Genomic DNA, 25,432 nt, shown 5'->3' on the forward strand with positions numbered 1-25,432 from the left:
GTTAAAAATATAAGGAGCCATTTGTATATCTGGAAAGCCACAGAATTGTTCACAATAATACAAAGAACTGTGAGCCAGTGCATCTGTTTCATGCAAGATTTTGCTACCAGAAAGGCAAAATGGCCACTAAAACAGATTGGAAGTGGGAAGAGGCATCTGCACACTAATTAACCCATTGCTGTTGTAGGGGTACACACAATTATGAACTTGCTGAAAAAAATAAACCAGTTTCCTCTTTTATTGTACAACATGTACTAAATTAATGGTCACAAATAGCCTTTTCTGTTTAGTTACAAAATCCACAGGTAATTCTATGGTACAAGGTGGTCACTTAATTTGCTGACCAGCATACACATCTTTGCATACCTGCCATCAACATATTTGATGTTTATCTTTTTTTTTTTGTGTCTAAATAAAGATCTTCATGCTTGAATGGTATAATCTGCTAGTGACTCCGGGAGCTGATGGTCAGACAATAAAACGGAAACCTTTTTTTCTGGTTTCTAAATCCACAGCAATAGATAAAACTTATATTTTACGAATATAAATCGCCAAGGACAATTAAATATGCATGCAGATTTTAGAAAGACAAGATAAAACACCTAATGCAACCTATAACATCCAAACGTGAAAGAAAAACATACATATTATATAAAGCTGTAATCTTACCTTATCCAGTACAATAATTTCATCTGCATCAACTATGGTGGACAGTCTGTGAGCAATAAAAACAGAGGTCCTGTGCTGTACTATATCACGCATTGAGCTGAGGATATTCTGCAGGATAGAAGTACAAAACAATGATGCAAGCACTAATTGTGGAAGTAAACAAGTGAACTCATTTTGGTCTATGGATTTATTTATTTTTTTCCAGCAAAACTGCAAGAAAGTATATGGCTAAAAAGTACTGATTGACCTGCAACCTGGGCTTTGTCTTTAATAAAATTGCTATTTTAAGAAAATGACTGCATAGCACCAAGAATCAGTAAATATAGCCCTTGATGTTTGTAGTGATGGGTGAGAGCAGATGGCAAAAATGCCAAAGTCACATTTCAAGGCATAATCATATCCAACACCCTTTATTATTTAAAGCTTAAATGTAGTTCAGACAGTTAAGAGTTAATTGCATGTAAAAATCGTTTACTTTTAACATTCCTTTGAGAAATAAAATGAATCAAAAGATACTGTCACATTGATCAGATTAAAGAGTGATGATTGACAGCTGTAAGGAAAAACACAGTAAAAAAATATATATCACGTATTACATTATTTTACAACCTTTGGCTTCACTACAGTAACCAGATGTTTTATGATGTTTTAAATCAAATTGATTTTGTGTTAAGAAGGAAATCAACAGCAGTTAAAGGCAAACATATATGTCTCTTTATTGACTCTTTATTTAGAGATGGGAGCAATAATAGTGAGGAACCCTTCTCTGAGCCATTCTCAAGAGATACTATGTATTGGAGTAAGTACAAGGAAACAAGCATTTCTAATAGATATACATAAATGGGCAATTATATGCAACTACCAGATACAGATCACAGCTATCTCAAGATGATGACCCCTGGTTTATTAGAACCATTATATATAAAATGAGAAACATTTCAGATATCTTCAACTCATGCATTTTATAAACTTAGCCAGCCACCCCCCTCAATTCCAATCCTGGTGGATGTGCGTAAACAAACGGCTCCATGTCCGATTGTACTCCTCTCTCCTATAATACAGTGTAGTGCCCACTTCTCTCCAGATTTTATTAATCAAGTCCTGAAGGGGAGTGGGGGGTTCTGTGCGCTTCCAGAATTTAGAGGTTGCGCAATTTATTGATTTCAGGACACAGAATATCAGTTTATCAGAATACTTGTCCAAACTGGAAATGTGTAGGCATAGCAGCAATGACCAGCGATCTCATTGAATGTTCTGGTCCAACATATCATCTAATAAGCTCTTAAACCTATGCCAGGAAACAAGATATGGATACATTTCCCTGCAAACCCCACTCACACCAACACATAAGGAGAAGCAGTAGTAAACATTTCCTACAGGGCACCATATACAGTCTAGAGTGCACCTTATAGGAATTTTCTTTAACGAGACTCAATATGCAAGCCTTGGCTGTGTCTAATTTTAGAAGCATATAATGTCATAACTAAGTGGTCTAAAAAATTGATCTCTAGGAATAGTGCTTACAAACGACTTTGGAGATATTACATTTTTCGGTACGGGAGGAAAGAGTATGCCATAAGACACTATCCACTAAGTTATACGCAAGCCTGAACCTCACCCCCAATCCATGGCAGGTGCGGAACTCAAATGGGGAGCACCTGGGTGGGATGTCGGGGTTATAACAAAGTGAGGTGACAGGGAGGGATAGTTAGATTAAATTTCTTAATACAAAAGTCCCAAAAGGTGGCAAAACAACTGGATGACCATGTGCGTCAGACCTTTTGGTGGATCCTGAGGGTCCCAGATGTAAGAGAAGTAATTTTTTTCAATAAAAACCTTGGGCAGTGAGAACTAGGCTAGCAATTTCCCCAAATGGGTTGCATAATAATAACATTTCTTAATATCCAGAAGGCCTCTACCACCATTGTAAGCTCCAATGAGGCAGGACTAATGTGAATGACAAATATTCTCTGTACAACACTCCAGAATTAGTGGCGCTATATAAATAAATGGTGATGATGATGACGAGGAGGACGATCATCAATCAACATCCACTATCTTGAAATGCTGATTTACTCTTATGTGTTACTGGTTTGATTGTCATTTAACCTATTGCTAGTGGTGTGACTGTAATCACACAAAAGAGGGGGAACGGACATTGCTGCCTAGTACCATTTGTAATGTGAATAATATTTGAGGAAGTGCCATTTATTACGGCTTTGGCCAAGGGACTTCTATATAGGGCTCTAACATCTGTCAAAAAGTCACTCCATTTGCCAAACTTGCCAGGCGTGGAAAACAAAGGGCAACAGGATCCAGTCAAATGCCTTCTCTGCATCTAAAGAGCAGAAAAGAAAGGATTCTTTTTTTAAACTTATGAATTAGGTCAATTATTTCCTTGGTGTTATCTGTCTCCAAATTGGGGATAAATCTGAATAAGGTGGGAAAGCATTAGTTTACATATAGACACTAGAATCTTCATGAAAATCTTGACATCATTATTTAACAGACATAACAGGACTTATACAAGCTGTTCGGATCCTTTCCTATCTTATGTATTACAGTGATTTTAGCTTTAGGCGCTTGGTTTGAAAAAGACTTTCCTTTTAAGATATCACTGAATAGAGTGTGGATGCATGAAATAAGCAAAGTTTTACAGTAGGCAGTGGAGGAACAACCTGGTTCCAGGATCCAACCTGCTTTCTGCTCTTTGGTGACCTGGAAAGTTTCCTCATTAGGTATCGCATTTCATAGCTGCTTGTCAGATTGTTGATAATAGCTTAGGCAGATAATCTTGTGACAGAAAGAAGGTAGTCTCATCTGCCAGTGAAGGCTGAGGTAGAGAGCTGGAGGAGAGTTATATAGGCTTTGGTAGAATAGATGAAACTTCTTGTGAACTTTCACCGGGCCATAAAGCAAGGTTCTATTTCTATTTTAAATGACAAGATAATCCTTTGGCCAATCTTGGCCCTAAGTTTGACTGCCAATGATCTGCCTTCCACCGTTCCTCTGTGTCTTATATAAAAGGTGTTTTAAGAAAAACTAATTTTGAATAATGCAGATTGTGAGGAAGAGGATGATGAATAACTTCTGAAAACATGTCATTTTTATTATTTAACAATGCGACAAAAATTATCCATGAGATTTTCATGAAAAAAAAGGTCTTGAACTCCTTCTCCTAACATTACAACATGTTTTTAGGATAATATATATATATATATATATATATATATATATATATATATATATATATATATATATATATATATATATATATATAATAGCTGAAGTACCCGGTGTTGCTCGGATTTAAATCTTCAACTTATCAATGAGTTGGATGTAACTGTCAACCTTTTAAAAATAAATAGCAGCCAAGCAGCTCTTCCAAAACACTCGTGAGGTGGCTGCCCAGTGTCGTTTGTGTTTTTATATTAAATGTCATCCAAATCCATCCAGTGGAAGCCCCAGAAAAGGCTCTTCGTGTTAAAGTTCTGCCCAGTGTACACCAATGAAAAATTCGACCAAGATCCTATCCCTCCTAAAACCTGGCCAGGATAAAACTGGACCACCTCGCGTTTGTTTCATCCCAATCGGTGCAGAGGTGTCCAAATGCATAAACGGACAGACAAACAGACCAAAAATTTTTAGATATATGCTCTAGTATTTGTGATCAGCAAGAAATTTAAATGATCATACCTGATAAATATGGTCAACATCAATGCAGATATTTAAAGCTCACTCATAGAAAGTGAAATATCATTGTTTTGGGGCCACAAAAAAAATAAAATAATTTTAATAATAATAGCCCTTACTGCTGATTAATTTCCACCAATGAGAACTCAAGCCTGTTGATGTTGGGAAAATAAAAAGTTACTGCACCTCTTCAGTGATTGAGTCCAAAGAAGAAGTGGCTTCATCATACAAGATAATGGGTGGGTTCTTCAACATTGCTCTGGCAATAGCCACTCTCTGTTTCTCTCCTCCTGAGCAGGAAGATACACAAATTATTACACTGCTTAATCCAGTAGGAAAAACAAACAAACATTGTTACTAGTGAAAAAAATAGCTAGAACTATTAAATCGGTGAAGTAATGCTATAGATACGAACACATTTATACGTTAAAATGACCGCTAACATTTGCCCATGAAAGTAGAATTGGCCTTAAAGTCTAGTGGCCTTTTTGTTTTTGTGTACTGTGGTTTTCGTTTTTTGATTTATTCTCCTCTTTACTCTTCCTTGTATTTTTAAACAATGAGAATCTACTGGTGTGTTAGGGTTAAGCGTCCATTGAATGAAAAGTTATGCAAATTATTTTGTTTAAGAGGATACTACATAAAAACTATTTTGAGACATGTACCATCAACATTACTAGGTCTAAATTTTAAAATAACTTTCTGGTGCTAAGATTGAAGTAATGATTATAATTGTACAACCAAAAAACAGAAGAAGTGCAGAAATTATCAGTGACTGCATTCACAAAGGCAGCAAATGAATGCACAAGTCCAGTGAACAAACAATGTGACTTACTTTAATAAAACAAAGGCAACAGATTAACTTACATATATGGTATATTCATTCCAATTTTAATGCATTATAACTGAAAATGTACATTCACTGGACAATCCACCCTTTGACCTTTGTATTTGTATATAAAAATGCAATAAAATTTATATTAAAAGAAAACTTTAGTGGCCCTACAAGTAATACAAACACAAACATCATAGGATGGACCACTTAATCTAGCAATAAGATAAAGTACAATATAATCTTTACCAATCAACTATTCAAGCCAAAATAAAACCTGCAATAATAATATGCCATATACTCTATATACTGTAGACAAGCTATGATTACCAGCACTGGAAAAAGTCTCTTTCCCATGTATAGCTACCTGAAGAACCATTAAAGGACGCATGAGCAATACAATTTTGGGGGAACTCCAGTTTCAAGGAATAGAAAATACATCTAACAAATGCTCACATGAATTATAAATACACTGCGGTGCTAATCCCACATAGGACCTGGAGCAGATCAGTTGTGTGTCCTCAAAGTGTGAAACAAAGAAAGAAAGCAAAGTGATTCTATTGCTTTTGATGAGACAGAAAATCTGGGGAAGAATTTTCACTGAAGTCGCCAACTAGGCATCATCCCCAGTGACAACTCCCTCCCAAAGGGCCAAACCATTTTTTCTGCTACTATAAACCTCCCACAAGACCAAAGATTCAATATTTAATTACACATGAAAACCATTAAAAAAAATAGAAAAATAAAAAAAATATTGAAGATTGGTAATAAATATATTACAAAACACTCCCTGGGTTACTAATCTTTATGCACAGACAAACAGCAATTAAATAACCGACGCGGTTACAACACTTTTAGAACATACGTGCACATATTATTTAACCTGTCTTTTCTTATTTTAACAGTTTCTCCATTCCCTCCTCCAATGGAGCAGTTATTCCCATTGCTGACATTACCTGAGAGTTTTAGTCCCCTTTCACCTACTTGGGTATTGTACCCATTAGGCATCCGGAGAATGGCATCATGCAGTCCTGCCAGCTTAGCCACTTGATACACTTCTTCTGGTGAGGCATTGATGTTCCCATACAACAAATTATAATACAGTGTGTTATGGAAAAGGACAGCATCCTATAGGAGGAAGAACATGGTCTGTAAATTATGATCTTGTATTTTTTCCCCCCAGTTTCCTCAAGGCTCCTACTAGTGCAGAGGAAAGTGTGAATCACTATTTAGGAACAGTCAGTGAGCAACACATTTTACATAAGTGGAACGGTCTTATAATAAAACCACATTTCTTTATAATGGAGTTTATGTTCAGATTGTAAAGCATTATGTACATAAAAGTCATAAAGAATGTGAAGCCAAAGTCCACAAATAATTTGCACCTCATCACAAAAGTCCAAGGGGTATATTTACTAAGCGGCAGTTCCGACGAACCACTGATTCTTTGCGCTTTGCCGTCGTTTTTAAAAACACAATTTTATTAGAGAAAAACCCCATTGGGCTTTGGGTTTCCTCAGAGCGAAGAGAACCAGCGATTCATCAGAACCACTGCTTAGTAAATAAACTCCTAAGTGACATGTGTAATACCATGTATTTGCTGGGTAGCTTTGCCATATTATACATTTAAAAGAGTTTGCATATTCCATAGATTGGTACCTGAGGAACAACGCCTATGGCTTTTCTCAAACTCTCCAGATTGACGTCATGAATGTTCTGGCCAGCCACATATATGTTTCCCTGCTGAGGATCATAAAAACGAAACAGCAGTCGAACCAGAGTGCTCTTACTAAAAATAAATAAATAAATAATTAATAGATCTTTCTAGTGGTAGTAGGGCTCTCCACTTTTAGACACTGATAATTGTTCTCCAGCTATCACATTTATACACACACAGGTATCCACTGAATTCACAAAAGACGCATATGTTTTTGGGCACATATTCTAACTAAAAGAGAGATCACCAATTTAATTTCAAGATAATAATGGAAGCAAATAACTTATTGTAATTATATTATCCTTTTGCTTGGATGCCCTCAGATACAAAAAAAAAAAAAAAAAAGAGCAAATAACTTCTCACCCTGAACCACTGCCTCCAACAATTGCTATTTTCTTCCCTGCAGGTACTTCAAAAGATACTCCGCTCAGGACTTTTTGCCCTTCCATATATTCAAAGTAGACATCATCAAAAGTGATAGTAGCAGTCTGTGGTGTGACCAGCAGTGGTGGAGCCAATCCTATGTTCTACAGAGCAAAGAAAATTTTGGTTACAATGCACTAGTCACCATGAATTGTCATTTTCTGATTCAACAGTACATAAAACATTACTGAAGTATCATTACTGCTTACTTTTGTAATTATCTACTTAATTCATCGGTTTCCTCCCTTGACTATCCAAATAAGAGGGAAGGGGGAAACTCAAAAGCACACAAGAAAAGATGGCTTCCACAACCATGCTTTAGGGAGGAGTGAAAAGATTAGCAATGCTAAATGGGTGAAAAAATCCTGCCCCACTTGTGCTTCCATAGACTCTACATATGCCTATTATAAGTCCTTTTTCCTGTAGTATTATTCTGTAACAGTTATCTGTGGCTTTGTATTGTTGCTCATGGTATGCTCAATTTGTCTACCTGATTGTACAGAGCTGTGGAATATGCTGGTTAATAATAATATGAAGAGACTTCTCTTAAGTTGCACCAAATTTACAGTAACTGCCTCTACCTCGAAGGCTGCAGCAGTCACATAACCCATACCGATCACCTCCCACTGAAAAGGGAGAAGATGTCAACTCAGGACTGCTGCAGACTGATTCACGGCCTGCTAAAACACTATCCATCATAGACAGTCATGAGGAAGAAGACTGAACACACTTCTCCTTCTCCCCTTCCCCCTATATGTGTCTGTCTTACAATAAAGCCTGTGATTCCCCCTGCATTACCCTCCTACCCTTCCTCATCACACTGATTGATCTTTGCTGAAATGTTGTCCTGTTTATGTGATGAATGAAAACACATGATGTATAGTGTAGGATGTCACATCACATGCCATATGCCTTGTATTGTACTATAATGTATGACTGGTTTATGTTTCATGCTGTATGGTGTTGGGGATGTGCTGCAACAATGTACACTTGAATTTATTGTCTTACACTGGTTTTTTTTGTATGCCAATAAAGTATATATATACCTATACCTGCATAATGATAAGCATTGCACAGCTGTCTGTATAAACAGAACAGCTGATGGACAAGAGCTGTCAGTAATGGTGAGTTTCCATGTAATATTGAACCTTTTTGAAAAGTAAAAAATGAATATGGCATTGAGTTTGATTTTAAAATAAGAGTTTTGGGTGAACATCACATTTAACTCAGTGCTTAACATTCAGAGACCAGCTATCATATCGATCTGGACCGCTTTCCTGTTCTAGAACATTTAGGTTTATGAGATTGTGGTTACACAAAGATACCTCTCCATAACACTAGCATAAAAGCTTTCAGGGACTGAAACAATCAGATGGTTCCATTATTAAGAAACACTGGATTAATGGGCATCTACTAGACAAACCAAAATAGGATTACTGAATGAAACAGGGCTCACGTCTAAATATTTGACTTGTACAGAATACGCGAATAGGGTTTTAATTTTAGATATGCCGTATGGTTGCATTTTAAGGAAGTCACAGCAGGAATCACAACATCTCATGTGAAAACATATGGGATCACTGTATGAGTGTCTGTATCTAAGATATGAACATATTTTAATAAAATAACCTGTACGACCTGAAAGAAAAAGCCAGAAACAGCAAAGATAAATAAAATACCAAAATTAACTACCTTAATCTTTGTGTCTACACTCATGAGAGTGAAGAGGGTGTTCATATCAATGAGCGCTTGTCTAGTTTCTCTGTAGACTGTGCCTAGGAAGTTGAGTGGCAATGAAAGCTGAAAGAGTAGCCCATTTACCATGACCAAGTCTCCAATAGTTAGATTTCCTGGATTGGGAAAAAAAAGACAATGCTTTAACGCTTAATATGGCTTAAAGGTATATTCAGGGACTCAAACAGTGGGAATGTTGCTAGACCCAGGCACAGGGCAAAATGATTTAAAGCAACTAAGAAATTTCATATATGAAAACTGACTTAAAAACTAGTATAGGTATAAAAATAGAAATCTTTTATTAGTGTCCCTTGTAACTTTTATACTGTGTCCCAAATAGTAGCATGGGGGCACACAATCCTGTACATCATCTGACCAATTTATAAAGTTAAAGGGGCACCAGTGTATTGATACATAAAGACAATTGAATATTAGCCTAAGCCATCTTTAGGCAATATAGTCATTTGTTGTAGGTCAGCTAGTTTGCCTGATTTTTCTGACACACCAATGTAATGCCAGTTTGCTTGTGTCAATGATTATTACAACCATTTCTGACTGCACCAATTTTTATGTTTTGGAGAGGTTTCTGTTTTATCAAGAGTTCTTTATTTATTTATTTTTAGCAAGCAAGATTATTTTATATTGTATTTTGGGGCAGGTAGGGCATTTGATTGGTAGCATATTGGAGTAAATATATGTTATTTTATGGAAATTTAGAGACAATGTTCAGACAATTAGTTCAACAGAATTAAAAATGTAACTGGATAGGGCTACTTGTATACTTTGTACAAGGTCTGATGCATCTATAAAGATCCAGAAACAAAAGCTATATTTTTTGCCTAATTATAGATTGGGGACAACATACATTCTAAATGACAACCATATAGTTTTGCATGTGTATGTGACATTCATGCAGAATGTGTCCATGTCACAGATAATGGGTGACATGGTAGGTTGCGGAATTATCTGGGCAGATCCAGAGACTATGTTAAGGTCTATATTTTTATTCATTAATTGAGCTAGGCCAGGGATGGCAAACCCGCGGCTCCTTTACTTTAAAATTGAGGCTCCTGGCCAGCTTTGTGATTCTCTATGGCTGCTAGCAGTGCTCCGCATGCTGACAGCCACAGATCTGATGCATGCGTGGGGCACGCGGGGAGGCTGAGAGGCATGCGTGGGGCACGCGGGGAGGCTGAGAGGCATGCGTGGGGCACGCGGGGAGGCTGAGAGGCATGCGTGGGGCACGCGGGGAGGCTGAGAGGCATGCGTGGGGCACGCGGGGAGGCTGAGAGGCATGCGTGGGGCACGCGGGGAGGCTGAGAGGCATGCGTGGGGCACGCGGGGAGGCTGAGAGGCATGCGTGGGGCACGCGGGGAGGCTGAGAGGCACGCGGGGAGGCTGAGAGGCATGCGTGGGGCACGCGAGGAGGCATGCGCGGGGAGGCTGAGAGGCATGCATGGGGCATATGGGGAGGCTGAGAGGCATGCATGGGGCATATGGGGAGGCTGAGAGGCATGAATGGGTGGCATGTATGGGATACCATTCACACTCCTGCCTGCTCGGCCAATGACCGTCACCTCTCCTCTACTCTGATCACCTCTTCCCATTCCAGAATCCAAGACTTCTCCTGTGCCGCCCCCCTTCACTGGAATGACCTCCCTCGCTCCATCCGTCTCTCTTCCAATCTGTGCTCCTTCAAACGAGCACTTAAAACTCACCTGTTCCTCAAAGCCTACCAACCATCCACTTAACCCTCATCTCCTCCCGGCCCCTCTTTTCTCTCCTCCTTGCTTAACTGGCTCCCTTTGTGCCTGATTTTGTTAACCCTCCCTTAGAATGTAAGCTCGTATGAGCAAGGCCCTCTTCCCTCCTGTCTCCATACCTGTTCTTCCGCTCCCTCTTTACTACATTAGCCTGCCTGGAGTTTCTGAAGTATTGGTACTTTTTGTTTATTGTTCTGTACTGTTTCACCCTGTATTGTCTACTGTTTGTACTGTGTATGGCGCTGCGGAAATCTTGTGGCACCCAACAAACAAACAATAATAATAATAATAATAATAATAATAATAATAATGTGGGGAGGCCGATTGGCATGTGTGGGGAATGTGGGTAGATCTCATGGCATGTGGAGAGGCTGATGTGTATATAAGGGGCATGTGATGAGGTGTGGTGAGGCCTGGTGGGAATGTGAAGCAGTCTGAGGGGCATGTCGGCTATTTTAATCCCCACTTAAAACAGTTCCCTCCACAGCGATTGTGAATAGAGAAGCAGCGTGCGCGCTACTGTGAAGACCAAAGGGTACTCCTCCGCTGTACACAGCAGCGAGATAGGAGCCGAGTTGATTATTATTATTTTTCTGAACATTTTGGCATGTTGGATATCTTATTTGTCATTTAGTGAGATATTGTAAATTATACTATTTTTCTTATGTATGCACATATTTATACTGTGTGTATGTAATGCACACATATATAAAAGGTAAAGTTGGTTCTTTGCCATATCTATGGGTATATTTTGGCTCTCAGGCTTTGACTGGTTGACAACCCCTGATCTAGGCGTTTTTTATTTTGTTTTTTAAACTTCTATAAATAACCAGATCTGCGACAAAAGGACATGACCCTTGCATCAACAGATCCCTTCTAATAGTGATCTAATGATAGATGAAATGCCAGCTAGCAACAAATCATTATTATCAGCAATCTATTAATGCATAGAAGCAATGGAGGCTCCCCCGTCTCCCGACATGCCTCTCTCACTGGCTGTTTTTATCATGTGCCCTGGAACTGAATTAAACAATTGACAGTCTAGCTCCAGCACTAGTAAAAGGAGATGTGTAGAAATGCAGGAGCAGGCTTCATGGAGGTCTGGCTCACTGCTTAGAGCAGTGCTGTCCACTTGGCAGGTTGTGGGCCGCATACCGGGCATCTCCTGCACCCAGAGACACAGTCCTTACAGTAGTTTCAGCACTAAAATTGTTATTTCTGCAACTACATTATGAATCTATACAACGTTAAAACAATAGCCGTACCATTCACTGAAATGGCTGTTACAGGCAAGGAAATCAGGAAACCAAACAGTTTCAATGAGAAACAGTTTTGCTCCACAGCATGAAATCATGGGTGATCAGAAGGCTATCAAATTCCATTGGATGAAATTACAGTGCCTCCTTTTTATTGGCTCTACATACTAGCAAGCACATGTAACATGTCTGCAGTTGGAGACTGTGGAGATCCAGTTGACTGGGGCAAAAAAAAGAATGCAAGGAAGCAAGTTAAACTTTTATTAAGGGGGGGGGGCGAGATGGGACTGATTGTTTTGGGTATCAGCAATGCAGTGAGCTTCAGCGAGATGGGAAATAAAATTATGCAAGAATGACGCAAATTAATGTTAATATGGGGAGAATTAATTTATTGGGAGGAGATTTACATATATGGTGATGACCTCTGACCACAACAACACACACAACAACTTGCAAACAAGCGTATACAGGGAAAATACATTTGTAAGAAATTATCCATACATATAGAATATCTATCTAGAATATATATAAATCCAGAAGCTAACTCTACTCTTAGAACTTTATCTTGATAAAGGTACACTTTATTCCGAAAACATCGATCTACCAGTAAAGGTTTTTGAAATCTACATATTTTAAAGTAATGAGAGTGTAATTTTGCTGCTGGATTTGTAAGTAGGTTTTCTCTATTTGTCAGCCAGGCTGATGACTGTTCTCTAGTGCCCACCCCAATGCTATTATAAGCCACTACATTTTTCTATTTTACCATACTTCAAAGCCTGGCTATCAATATGAAAATAACAGTATCAGTGGTCATTACTGAAAGGTATGTTCAGCTGGGCAGGATTAATTCTGTTCTTCTGTATGATGGATGAGATTCTTAGTTTGTGTATGTGTACTAACCTCACAGTACCATCATCAACATTTCTTTATATAGCGCCAGCAAATTCTGTAGCACTTTACACAATACCACTAACTGTATTTTATCATTCAGAATTTAATTCTAAGTACTGTATGCTTTTATATGCCTGGACAACTGCACAGTACTATTTTTATTCTGCACGCAGTTCTCAGTGCCTGGCCTTACAATTGCACTGTAGCCCCTTTCATGTTCTGTTTGCAATTTTCAGTTTATGTTCTTTATATTTTATGCACAGGATCGCTTATTCTGCTCTGTGTGCTTTATACCATTTTCAGTATTTTTAGAAGTTAAAATTGTATTTGTTAAGATCATGGTCTGTATCTCTTCATGGTAGGTGTAAATATGGATGTCCAAGGCATATCTGTTTTTTTTTACCAAATAGCAACTCTGCTTATTGTGTGATTATTTCTGAAGAATGCTTCATATTTTATATTTGCCCACTCCCTCCTCTATGTGGGTCAAAAACATATACTACTCCAAACTGACACTGCTACTATACCTACTGCAGGCAGTCATGAAGTTCCTGTGATCTTCATATACAGAACAATCTTTAAAATATTTAACAGCTCCAGTGCCGCCCCCCCCCCCCCCCCAAAAAAAAACAAACAAACCACAAAACAGTCTTTCTCCAACCTGCTAGTATTCCTTTGCTTGCAAGCACCATGATGGCCGTCAGTCCCACACTGAATATTGCACTCTGTCCAAAGTTCAGCAACGCCAGGGTTGTGGTAGTTTTTAGAGAAGCGTTTTCATAGCTCTTTAGAAACTCATCATACCTTTCAGATTCATATTTTTCATTGTTAAAGTACTGCAAATGAAAACAGAACAAAACAGGAACAGGTTACAAGAAGAAGCAGCTCGCCATACAATTAGAATACCTGCTTTAGGCAAAGGTGTATGAAAGTCTGAAATGTCTAGCGTTCTTGTACATTTTGGTGTGAATGCCTTGTGTTAATTACCTGGAGCACAGAAGACAGACCAGATAAAGAGGGCCTTGTATCTGTTTACTCTCCCCCCCATACACTTTGGCGTGTTCCTGTCAATTGCGACAAGACACATGTGCTACCTCAGCTCTCTGCAGTGAGTGAGAAGGGGTATGTATACATCTTCTCACGGCTTTACCAATCAACAGGTCAGAAAGTAGTGGGGAGACGACAGAAAAAGTGGGTTTCATTTTAATTTTGCAGAACACAGTGTGAACAGTAGTATCTTACCTTAACGGTTTCATAATTCAGCAATGAATCTATTGCAGCATTCCCAGCATCGTTATCAGCTTTGTTCATTTCTATTCTAAACTTTGTCCTAAAAATAAGCAAAAGAAAAAATAATTTTCATAATAATCCAGCTTCTATGAATCCCTCAATATACCCGGAGATGTAGGAGTAGTATGCACAGTGGGGTATGGGAATGTGGAAGGGTGAGAGGGGAAAGTGCTTTTTTTAAATCTCATTCACCGACTGTGCCTGTATAGTCTTGTTACCTCCACTGTGTGATTCCAATGGTGAATGCCGTATAGGCTCCAAGTGTTCCCAATGTGGCAAGTGCAAACTGGGCTCCACATTTGTAATACTATGAAAGACAAAAAACTATATCAAACATTATGTAAAATGCTCTGCAATAAAAAGGCATAATAGTTTCTGCTGTGATTGAAAAAATAATTTGTGCACCTTACAACTCACATAATATGCAAGATTTAAATGACTTTGACTACGCACACAATGATCAACACTACAGATATGTCCCAACTTGAGGTAAGGCAGACAGATTATAGCTTGGATCACTCATCAAGTGTTTTGGGAATAAATATAAACAAACCAAACACAAACACAAACTGGAGAACTCATAGCTTTCTGTAAGTAGCAAAGCATAAATTTAAATAGATGCGCAAGGACAAATTATTATTATTATCATTTATTTGTTAGGCGCCACAAGGTATCCGCAGCACCGCACACAGTACTAACAGTAGACTATACAGGGTGAAACCATACAGAACAATGAACAAAAAGTACCAATACTTCAGAAACTCCGGCTAGTCATATGTAGTAAAGACGGAGCGGAAGAACAGGTATGGAGACAGGAGGGGAGGGGGCCCTGCTCATACGAGCTTACATCCTAAGGGAGGGTAAACAGACCAGGCACAAGAGGAGCCAGTTGAGGCAAGAGGAGAGAAGGGAGGAGATGGGGGTTAAGTAGATGGTTGGTAGGCTTTGAGGAAGAGGTGAGTTTTGAGTGCACGTTTTGAAGGAGCACAAAGTAGGAGTAGGACAAATGCTCTTTTACCCCTTCATTAGATAATGAAAAGAGGATTTTTGCACTTACGTTAAATCTCTTTCTCCGAGTTCATCTGGGGGACACTGCTACCATGGGGTTTGTCTGAGGGCACTTGGAGTTGGCACTTAAATAGCCAATACTAAACTTGCTGCTGACTCCTCCACTCTGGAACCCCATAGTGCCCTCCGGTAGTCTGACTGATCATGTTATCTAGTTCTCGACCGAAGAGGACCGATCCTGAAAAAGGTAAAGCCTCTAAGGATTTTTTGGACCCCCTGTCGGCATCCCAGGAACTAAGCCAAAGCGCTTTCCTAGCCACCCCCACAGATGCAGACATCGAAGAAGAAATGGAAGTCGCATTCTGGGCCGCCTCATAAAAATAGCCAGAAGCTTCCCTTAAGTGAAGAGCCAAGGGAAGCAACTTCGAATCCTGCAGACCCGCAGCTAATTGGTCGGCCCAAGACTCCATTGCTCTGGCCACCCACGTGGACCAGAACAAGGGTCTAAAAGCTGTGCCGGCCACAAGGAAGATGTTCTTCAGAAACCCATCTATCATGCAGTCCGTAGGATCCTGAAGTACCGCTGCCCCTGGAACCTGCAGAGTAGTGTGACGGGCTAATCTGGCAACCGGAGTATCCACTCTGGGTAACTGTTCCCGAAGAAATACATCCTGTTCCTGCAGAGGATGAAGCATCGCATACCTGCGAGGAACCGAAAACTTTTTATCTGGCTACTTTCAGGCGTAGATTTGTCAATCTCTGTAAGCGCTGCTAATGCTGGAAAACAGACAGTTCTAGGTCTACTGCGTTTAGACAAACCCTGAGCAGGAAGGACCTGATCTTCTTCCACCCGGTCAAGAGTTTGATGCACAGTCATCACCAAATCCTGAATTCCCTGGTTCCTGGAACGGATATCCCAGTATTAAAGTAATTTTATCGTTTTTCAATAAGCATTGTCTAAGCGATTTGTGTTTCCAAAGCACAAAGTAATTTATTTAGCAGATGCAAAATTTAGCAGTTCAATACATAATAATACATACATACCGCTGCGCAAAGCTGCTACCAGCTTACAGTACTTCACTCCAAAATACTGTGATCAGAGAAGACTGAAGCCAGTGCCAGCACAGCTATATTATATACACTCAGTGTTACAAAGACAACAATACAGATGATGTGGCTTGCTTCTATTGGTCCAGGCTTCAGGAGGGTCCAGTGTAAACAGGTCATAGGCTAGTTCAAACAACCGCCTCCAAGGGTGAGGATCAACATTCCAGATGGTTCTCCCGCCCAGAAACCAGTTTAAGCTAATCTATTTGCATATTACAGTCAGTATCACTTTAAACATTTATTCCCTAACATCGCTAACTAGAGTATGCAATGTGCGATCCCTTCTGCGAATAAACCGGACAACTGCTGATGAATAGGGGATTAAAATTATACTAAACATGACATGTTTCCTATAACCTGAACCTTAAGTATCCCTAAAGTGTAAATATAATATAATATATATATATATGCTCATAAAACATTGTGGAATGGAACCATTACTATATGAAATATATAAATAACTAAATATGAGAGTGCGAGTGTGTGCATGCATATATCACCACGTGATCGCACCATGCCACGTGTTACGTGGCATACTGATCGCAATCGCACGGTAAAACAATATTAACCAATATACTTTCGTTCATTCAATTATACGACTTCGACACCAGTCACCTAAATGCACAGAATCCGAATCCTCCCCTAATTCACCTTCCTCTTTCAGATGAACCTTCAGAGTTTGAAAGTAACAGCGGATGAGGAAAACAGGAACGTTTGGCCTTAGGCGCCAAATGAGCCGAGGAGTCTAAATACTTGCTCAGGCGGTCCAAGCTCTTTACCAAAGCGGATGACCACGCAGGTTCAGGCTGAATGACTAGAGAGTGAGAAGGGAGGGTCTGTGGTATGTCACCTCCCGAACCATCTGAAGTCCCAAAATTTACCACCTCCACAGATACAGCCAAAGAATCGCCAGTATTTACATTCATGGAAGCAGTAGTAACCTCTGCCTGACGATTGATAAACTGGGTGAGCATAGAAACAGACTTCACCAAAGAGGAAACCCACACCAGTTCTACTACCACGGCGGATGGGTCACCCAGGGACTGCACGTCCTAGTCCTTCGCCTCAAACTGCGCACACATGGCCCCCTTGTCCAGCTGTCCCACTGGCAGCTTTGTGGAACATTTAGAGCAGAGATTAAACTTAACACAGGCACTCTTCCCCTTATCAGACATTGTAAATATAAATTCCTCCAATACTTCCTTTTTTTTCTTTTTTCTTTTTAAAAATAGAAAGGAAATACAGTATAATAAAATATACTCTGATTTAAGTCAAACACACAGTGATAATTGTCTCAATTACTAGTCTTAACTCTGGATAACCACCCCCAAAACAGCAAAGGAGAATAACACTGTAATACCAGTCTTAACTACAGACAGAGACTGGTAAAAATACCCTCTATTCAAAGGACTGAATAGTAGCTCTGAAACTGACAAAAATAATGCCAATGTATCCACTATGGGGTACTTAGCTGACACAAGGAGGAATTGTGAGGAAAAGCCAGCAGCAGTAGAACTCTCTGAGGTGCCCCTCAAGTCCAACTGCACGGAGAGGAAAAGGCACTAATATCTCCTGCTCCTGAACATAGCATTGACAGCCGGAGAGCCTCACACTCACTCCCCGCTGTCCGGTGGTTCACAGTCCAGGGAAGAGCCTCCATCAATACAGGCTGCCACACTGCCACACATAAAAAGGTATATAAGTGGCCAATCCTTTAATGAGTGGCTGATCTGTTAACCTAATGTCCAAAATTTAGTGTGGAGATTTGTATTTTTAAAATGTTTGGAGCTCCTTCTTTATTAAAGCCCATAGACAATGTTTCTAAGACTATCTGAAACATTTGTGGGGTCAGAATTATTTGATTGCACCTTCATCCGGTGGCTAAGTGGTCAGCAATTCTGCTTCACAACGCTGGGGTCGTGAGTTCAATTCCCGCCCATGGCCTTATCTGTGAGGAGTTTGTATGTTCTCCCCGTGTTTGCGTGGGTTTCCTCCGGGTGCTCCGGTTTCCTCCCACACTCCAAAAACATACTTTTAGGTTAATTGGCTGCTATCAAAATTGACCCTAGTGTCTCTCTCTCTCTCTCTGTTTGTGTGTGTATATTAAGGAATTTAGACTGTAAGCTCCAATGGGGCAGGGACTGATGTGAAGGAGTTCTCTGTGCAGCGCTGCGGAATCAGTGGCGCTATATAAAATAAATGGCGATGATGATCATCCAAATCATATTCCAGATTTTCCGGCAGATTCCAACATTCTGGGCTGGAAGACTAATATTTAAGTTCCTTTCAGTCTGTATACAGACAGTTCAGAAAACAAATTCAGATTTGGGTAGCACATTTGTCCTTGTCTGAGTAGATAGGACGGCTGAAAGTAGGGTATAAACATCCAGGGTACAAAGGTTGCAAAGGCTGTAACAGAGCTACAAAGATTAAATTTAGTCAATTATAATTTTTTAGTCCTAGACTCTAAATAACAGTGCTATCTTAGGGTAAACATATGACTGGACCATGTCTGTGACAGGGTATCTACTGCTATTGCTCCTTCATTTGCTCTAAAGTGAGACAGCACTTATTTTGGCATGCTCAGCTGGCACCATTAAGTCGATATAAGGATAACCCTCATTTTCATCAAATTTGTTGTAAATCTTCAGAATGAAAGGCTCAGTTGCATGGTGTTCTTCATTTCAAATAATCACCCAAGCATAGTCTGTTGATGGTAAATGTTTACTTTTAAATAAATTGAAATCAGTTTCTGCCCAAAAACATAAAGGAAAGGTTGGAAAGATATTGACTTCTTGTGATCTATATAAAATAAGACAAGAGATTGCCTTAGTGTTGGCTGCATGCGCCTAGAAAGGCCTTCTCAACAACTACTGGATGAACCCCAAGGTCATCAAGCACCACACACAGCTCTCCACGCCTACAAACAGCTATGTACTGCATTTCTTGAATTGGCAGAAGTTGCGACTTCTGGCAATTGACAATCCATCTTAGTTGATAAAGAATCTTGGTGATTAATAGTATATGGTCTTGCAATGGTTATGATAAGGAATGATATGTACCTCAGCTATCTAAAATACACAGCTACAATCAACAACCTTAGTCTTGGTAAATATGCTTGGGGTTGTGGATATGCTGAAAAGTGCAGCTATATATTTCTTCATCTGACTGAACTGCTATATATGGTGGAACTTGCGAATTCTGTAAGAAATGCTTTGCAATTCATAAACGGAGTTAGAAAACTTAGATCTATATGTTCCGAGATCTCCTTAGGGTACGTACTCGACAGTTTTTCTAGTGCTAAAGACCTGTATGTTGCAAAGTGCCGCCTTTTTCCCTTTTAGTTTTGGCAGCTGGGTGACAAAGCAAGGAGTGAGGGACTGTTAATAACACCATAAAATAACTGTGTTCTACCACTTATAGTATTAATGGTGATCTTTTTTTTCATTCAAAGAAAAAGGGCAGTAATCTTCTCCTTGCCAGGCCCTGCATCAGCAGGATGTAGTTGTTGTGTCCTAGTCTCTGCTAAATTAGATTTGCTCCCATTTTATCTGAATTCAGGAAGTACCTGTGAAACCTTTATTTCTGAGTGTGTGGAAAGACAAGTTTATCTAGAAGCAAAACTTTATCATGACCATTATCTTTGTCCTCCAAAATATCTTCCTATTCTGATATACAAGATCACTCACTGACTTTTGCCAGACCTCAAATAATCTTACTAGATTTCTTTGTCAGCACCTCACATTGATCCTCTTCCACAGATATTCTTATAGATTCATTGAAGAACTCATTCTCTTACTAGGAAAAAAAAAATCTATTGTTCACCTTCCCTGGGACAAAATATTAATCTATGAAGGTTGTCTTGTGAGGTTGAGGGACCGGCTGCAGACAGATTTTGCTGTAGAGAAGCATACAGCAAATGCTACTAAGCTACAAACACTTATGTGGTTTAAGGGCAATATTACTGCTCTCACCAAGTACTGTATAGCTCCCATGCTGTGACCAAAGAATGAACAGAGAAGATTAAATACCTGGTGTAAGAAAATGATTGTTTCCTTGATTGAGAGTTTCCCCCAATCAAAGAGCCACACTATTCAATGACCACTGTCAGGCAATCTTGCGGTCACTTCTTCTGGTGAAGCAGGACCATGAGGTCAAAGAGACATAACAGGAATACATCAGAATGCATCACAAGTGCTGCAAACACAAGTAGTTAATTCATACAGGGAGAAATATAATATGACTGCCTACTTAAGGATGAGGCCTTTTTTGTTTACTGTGTGCAATATATTAGTTGACAGGGAATATTTAGCTGAACATTATTATATATTGGTATATGTGTATCAAAACACAGATGATAATCAAATGTAATGCCCCAATCACAAGTTTGCTGTAGTAAGGATTCCTTATATCCTCTGTGCCTCAGGTGCCACAAAGGCTTTCTTGGCACAAGAATGGGATGGAACTTGTAATATGTGCCTGTACACATTCCAGCGGCCATTATAAAGCAAGCAAATAGTCACATACTTATATTAATTCCCAAAACAATTCAATTTGTGCCACTAACTATACAGTTTTAAAATGGAATTAAATGCCAATATCTGTTTGTGGGCTGTATCTAGCCTTCAACAAAAGGGGAAAAAAATTAGAATAGACCTAACAGATTTTAACTAGAACATACCAAGATGCTGCTGACAAGGAACACCTCGAACATTGTAGGTCCCAGATTAAACACCAGGGCACTTAGCACGAAACTGATGCCTCTTGTTCCCCGGTCGATGGCTTTAGACAAAGCTCCTGTCTGTCTGCTCAGGTGAAAGCCCAAGTCCAGGTTGTGTAGATGTAAGAAAACATTTTTTGCAATCCTCCTGATGGAGCTCTGGGCTACCTTCCCAAAAACTGCGTTTCTCATTTCATTGAAGAGAGCAGAGCCAGCTCTAGACGCACCATCTAGGACCAAAACAATACATAGATATTACATCATAATATTCTCCTTCAGCATGGCCTGGAACATTCATAAAGAAACTGTAAATTTATAGGCATTACAATAAAAAAAAAAAAAATAATCACATATTCCTTTCAATCTACAGTAATTTCCATTAAGGAAGGCCTAGATGGAAATTATAATTAGGAAACAAAACATGCCAACTATAAAAAAAAAAAAAAAGAAGATTGAATGGCGACTCATGGCGGTGAGATATATGGGGGAGGGGGGGGGGGGGAAGAGGAGAGATAATTGCAACGTGTGAAATGTGAAATAGCCGGAGTTTGAGGGGCTTTTGATGTAGCTCTGGCCACTACTGGTAAAAAAGGAGTCATACACAACATAATATGGGGTAATTTACAAGCCCCACAGAAAACAAAGCAGTTCCTTTGCTAGCACAGAAAATCCCCAAACTACTTGGAAAGCATATAAAGATTAGCAGACAAAATGTTAATCACCCCCTTTTGTACTGCTCCAAAACACTTCTTTTAAAAAAGTTTCCAGTGAAATATTACAAAATCCCTTTGGTTTAGGATGTTCTTAATAGAATGTGTTTTTGCAAGAAAGTTTATGTCACATGCTGGCTAGGTCCTAATATAGAATGTTTTGACACTCTAGACTGGCATCGATAGTTTCTTGAAGCCAGGCATGTTTTTGTTGCGAGTCCCTATGTGTTCTGCTATGTGGGTAAAGAGTATACTTTTATGGTTTTTATTTTGTTGTTAAAACACGTAACATCCAAATCATCTACGCAACGTGCACCGGCTCTCAAATAGTTTCTCAAGACAAGTGACTGACCACTGATGCTCTGCAATAAAATAATAAATAAATATGAAAACATAGGCTTTAATCCTCGACCAGCCCCATCACTAGGCAGCCTGTGCTGGTTTTCCCCTAAGGGGGCAGAGCACAACAGTCAGCTAATTCTGTATACACCAAAGATGTTGCCAACGCATTCATGTAAAACGGTTTTCACTATTTATTTACATCAGAATCTGTCATTCAACTTCATATACTTACAATGATCTAACAACAACACATTCTATTAACCATGCTATTGCAAGTAAAACTTATAAATGGATTGGTATATAACATTAAGATTACGCTTGGAGAAATCATACTGTGTGAGCAATGAGATGGCAGCAAAATCATCCATAGTTAAAGTATAATTTCTGTACTATATATACACCATTAATTGATGCTTAAGGTTCTGTCCAAAGCCAAGAGACACAGGATTTTGGATCATTATGGTTGCATGCAAGGCTTTTCTAATGACATTATTCATAAAATCACAATTAATCAATAAACAGGTAGTTCCAGTTACCATAAAGTAGAATATCCATTTTTAGCTCTGAGATGACACTTTACGTTAACAAGCGTAGATAATTTAAAGAAACAACAATTATCAATTTACATGGCAATGTAACAAATCCACTTATTTTATGCTGATTTGAAAGGATTTAAAAATTAACATTACAATAATGAACTTGGATTAAAATGGTCCTTTTTTTTTTTTTTTTAGCAATGAAGTAAGAAAAATACTCATTACTACCATCCATATTGTCCAGAAAGACATGAAAAGAGTGAAGAGACAGGGAACAAGTTCAGAGGTCACACATCAAACCCCTATTGATCAAAGAGCAAAATACCATGGTGGGTGTATACGTATGAGCATCAGTAAACTGGGATGTGATAGAAGTTATAAATATAGCTTGAAGGAGAATGCCAAAGGAAACAAAACAAAATGTGACCAACGGTGTTAATAGTCATTGCATGGAACCCTTGACCAGACTGTAGAAGTTCACAAAATTCCAGCTACACAATAAATATGCTTTTCATTTTTTACTCTAGGAAAAACAAAAATATTTTTGACAGATATACTTTTCTTTTGGTACCAGCTTTGAACAATATTTTTTTAATATGTGATATAAATGCCGCTAAAAATGCAACAGTAATTTTAAACACAATTAAAAGGATCTTTTCATGCATAATGTAACTGTTTAGCTTTCAACTCCCTTATTCAGCTAACAGAACTATGATGGTGCTATATCACAGGCTCCCGCAGTTCAGTACTCACCCCACGGTCACTGCACTAGGCCTTCTCTCTGCGTTCAGTATGTAAGAGATGTGCAAGGCAAACAACATTTTGTTACTTTCCAAATCTGCAGCTCTGTGCAACCAGCATCTGTCTTAGAAACTAACTTTTCTTCTCCTCGTTGTCAACGGGAAGGCCTGGTGAAGCACCAGCATAGGGTGGTTGGGGTGAGTTGATAATCTAAAATTGGGGAGGGGGAGTATCATGGGACCCCAACAATTCTGCTAGTTATAGGGTAAGTAACTTAAAATCTCTTTAATACGGTCCTATTAATTTACCCCAAAACAAACTAATGTTTTGACGGAAAAGGGAAATAAAATTAGCACATGCACATTAATTATTTTGAAATCTGAAAAAATGTAAAAGGGAAAAAGCCTCCTTCAAGTAAAATGAAGAGCGTGACTCTGGCAACCATGCCAATCTAATAATTATAGCCATAATAGAAAATGCAGGATAGAGTGGAGAGCACATTTAGCTGCAAAGGATTAACAATCTGTTGATTTTACAATTCTATTTTGTGTTAGGCTAGCCAAGTGCTTTTAAAGTATGAAGAAAGCTGCTTTTTCAGACTTCTACGCAAAAACACAGCAGGCTTTTTCCCTTCCATCTCTTTACATTGTCCACATATAAATACACGTTTTAAACTTGATGTAAGCATGCAAGGCAAATTTTGGTTTGCAAAAAGCAAATAATACAATAAATTAGATGAATAGATGACACAAGCACGGCTATCTATTTAAATATATTGTCATTTTTCTCCTGTTTTCATCCTTCCATTAATACCCCCTACAGTGACTTTCATTAGATGTATTGAGTAAGAAAGAAGCGCTAAATGTCTGCTAATTTAGGAGGCAAGTCAGAAAAGATTTCACTTAAAAAAATATAAAATGGTTAAATCTACCAATATCATGAATGTGGAGAAAAAAAAATTTGTGAAATCTTGAAAAAAGCAAAACAAAAACCCCAAACTCCTCCTGAAATCTTTATAAAACCCAGAAGTCATTAGCCTGTGGGTCAAATTGTAAAGGTCGCCTGTAATTAAAGAGGTAATTAAAGCCAAGATAGCATTTGACAGAAGGAATTAAGGCTTGACAAAGCGGTTATGCAGTGTCTGCCTCATCATAATGTTTAAATCCAGACTGATGTACGTATCCTAGAAAAAATTCTGTTTGCATGTAAAAACTCCAGCTGCAGTTTCTCTCTTTAATTTGCCGTTTTAAATGTATTTTTCTATACGCATGTAATAATGTGGGAAAATATGCACGTTATACCATTATGGAAATTCAGGCCCACAGCATGGAAATGTCGTTCTCCAACTAGTTATTAAAATCATTTTTGTACACTGGGAACAATGTTATCTGGTTCCCAATAATGGGATAGGCCATATTCTATTCATTCAGACCACAAAGTGGCTGCCTCCACTAATGTAGGCAATGGATATACTATAAAAAAAATGTAGTTGTCATGTTATTATGCTAAGCAGCAATTATTTTCCCGTGTGTTGCTGGCCATCAGAAAACATTAATTTAGAATCAACCATTTCTAAAAAACAGGATTTTTTTGTACTAATGTTAAAGCCATTTCTATGATGTCATGTGGGGGATACTGCTTCACCATAGAAGTAGCTGCAGAGCTGAGCACTTAGGAGTTAATTTAGAAAGAAATGCCCAGAGAAATAAAAAATAATGATAACAAATACAACAGTAATTTAAGAGATGGATTCACAGTGTCCTCCCAGATGACCAGAAAAATGAGAAATGGATGTAAGGTAAGTAGAAAAAAAATCCTGTTTTCTCTACCATATCATCTGGGGGACTCTGCTTCACCATAGGGACGTTCCAAAGCTGCCCCTAAGGGACAGTACGCTCAAACGCCACTGAGTGCAAAACTTTCTTACCAAAACTACAATCCCTGGATGCAAAAAAATGTTGAAATGACAGAATTTAGACATGTATGGATGGAGGACCAGG

The 25,432-nt window shown here is 38.8% G+C and overlaps 1 protein-coding gene across 1 annotated transcript in view; it reads right to left on the minus strand.

Moving 5' to 3' along the window:
- ABCB7 (ATP binding cassette subfamily B member 7) overlaps positions 1-25,432 on the minus strand; it is a 93,734-nt gene that overhangs the window by 7,333 nt on the left and 60,969 nt on the right. The window contains exons 6-15 of the mRNA XM_075184430.1: positions 21,065-21,333; positions 14,487-14,575; positions 14,221-14,308; positions 13,640-13,814; positions 9,027-9,184; positions 7,275-7,438; positions 6,854-6,983; positions 6,151-6,322; positions 4,549-4,652; positions 670-777 (exon numbers count right to left, since the gene is read on the minus strand). Coding sequence (XP_075040531.1) covers positions 670-777; positions 4,549-4,652; positions 6,151-6,322; positions 6,854-6,983; positions 7,275-7,438; positions 9,027-9,184; positions 13,640-13,814; positions 14,221-14,308; positions 14,487-14,575; positions 21,065-21,333 — 1,457 coding nt within the window. The remainder of the gene's footprint in view (positions 1-669; positions 778-4,548; positions 4,653-6,150; positions 6,323-6,853; positions 6,984-7,274; positions 7,439-9,026; positions 9,185-13,639; positions 13,815-14,220; positions 14,309-14,486; positions 14,576-21,064; positions 21,334-25,432) is intronic.

The sequence above is a fragment of the Mixophyes fleayi genome, chromosome 9, assembly GCF_038048845.1.
Source record: "Mixophyes fleayi isolate aMixFle1 chromosome 9, aMixFle1.hap1, whole genome shotgun sequence".
Lineage (NCBI taxonomy): Eukaryota > Metazoa > Chordata > Amphibia > Anura > Limnodynastidae > Mixophyes > Mixophyes fleayi.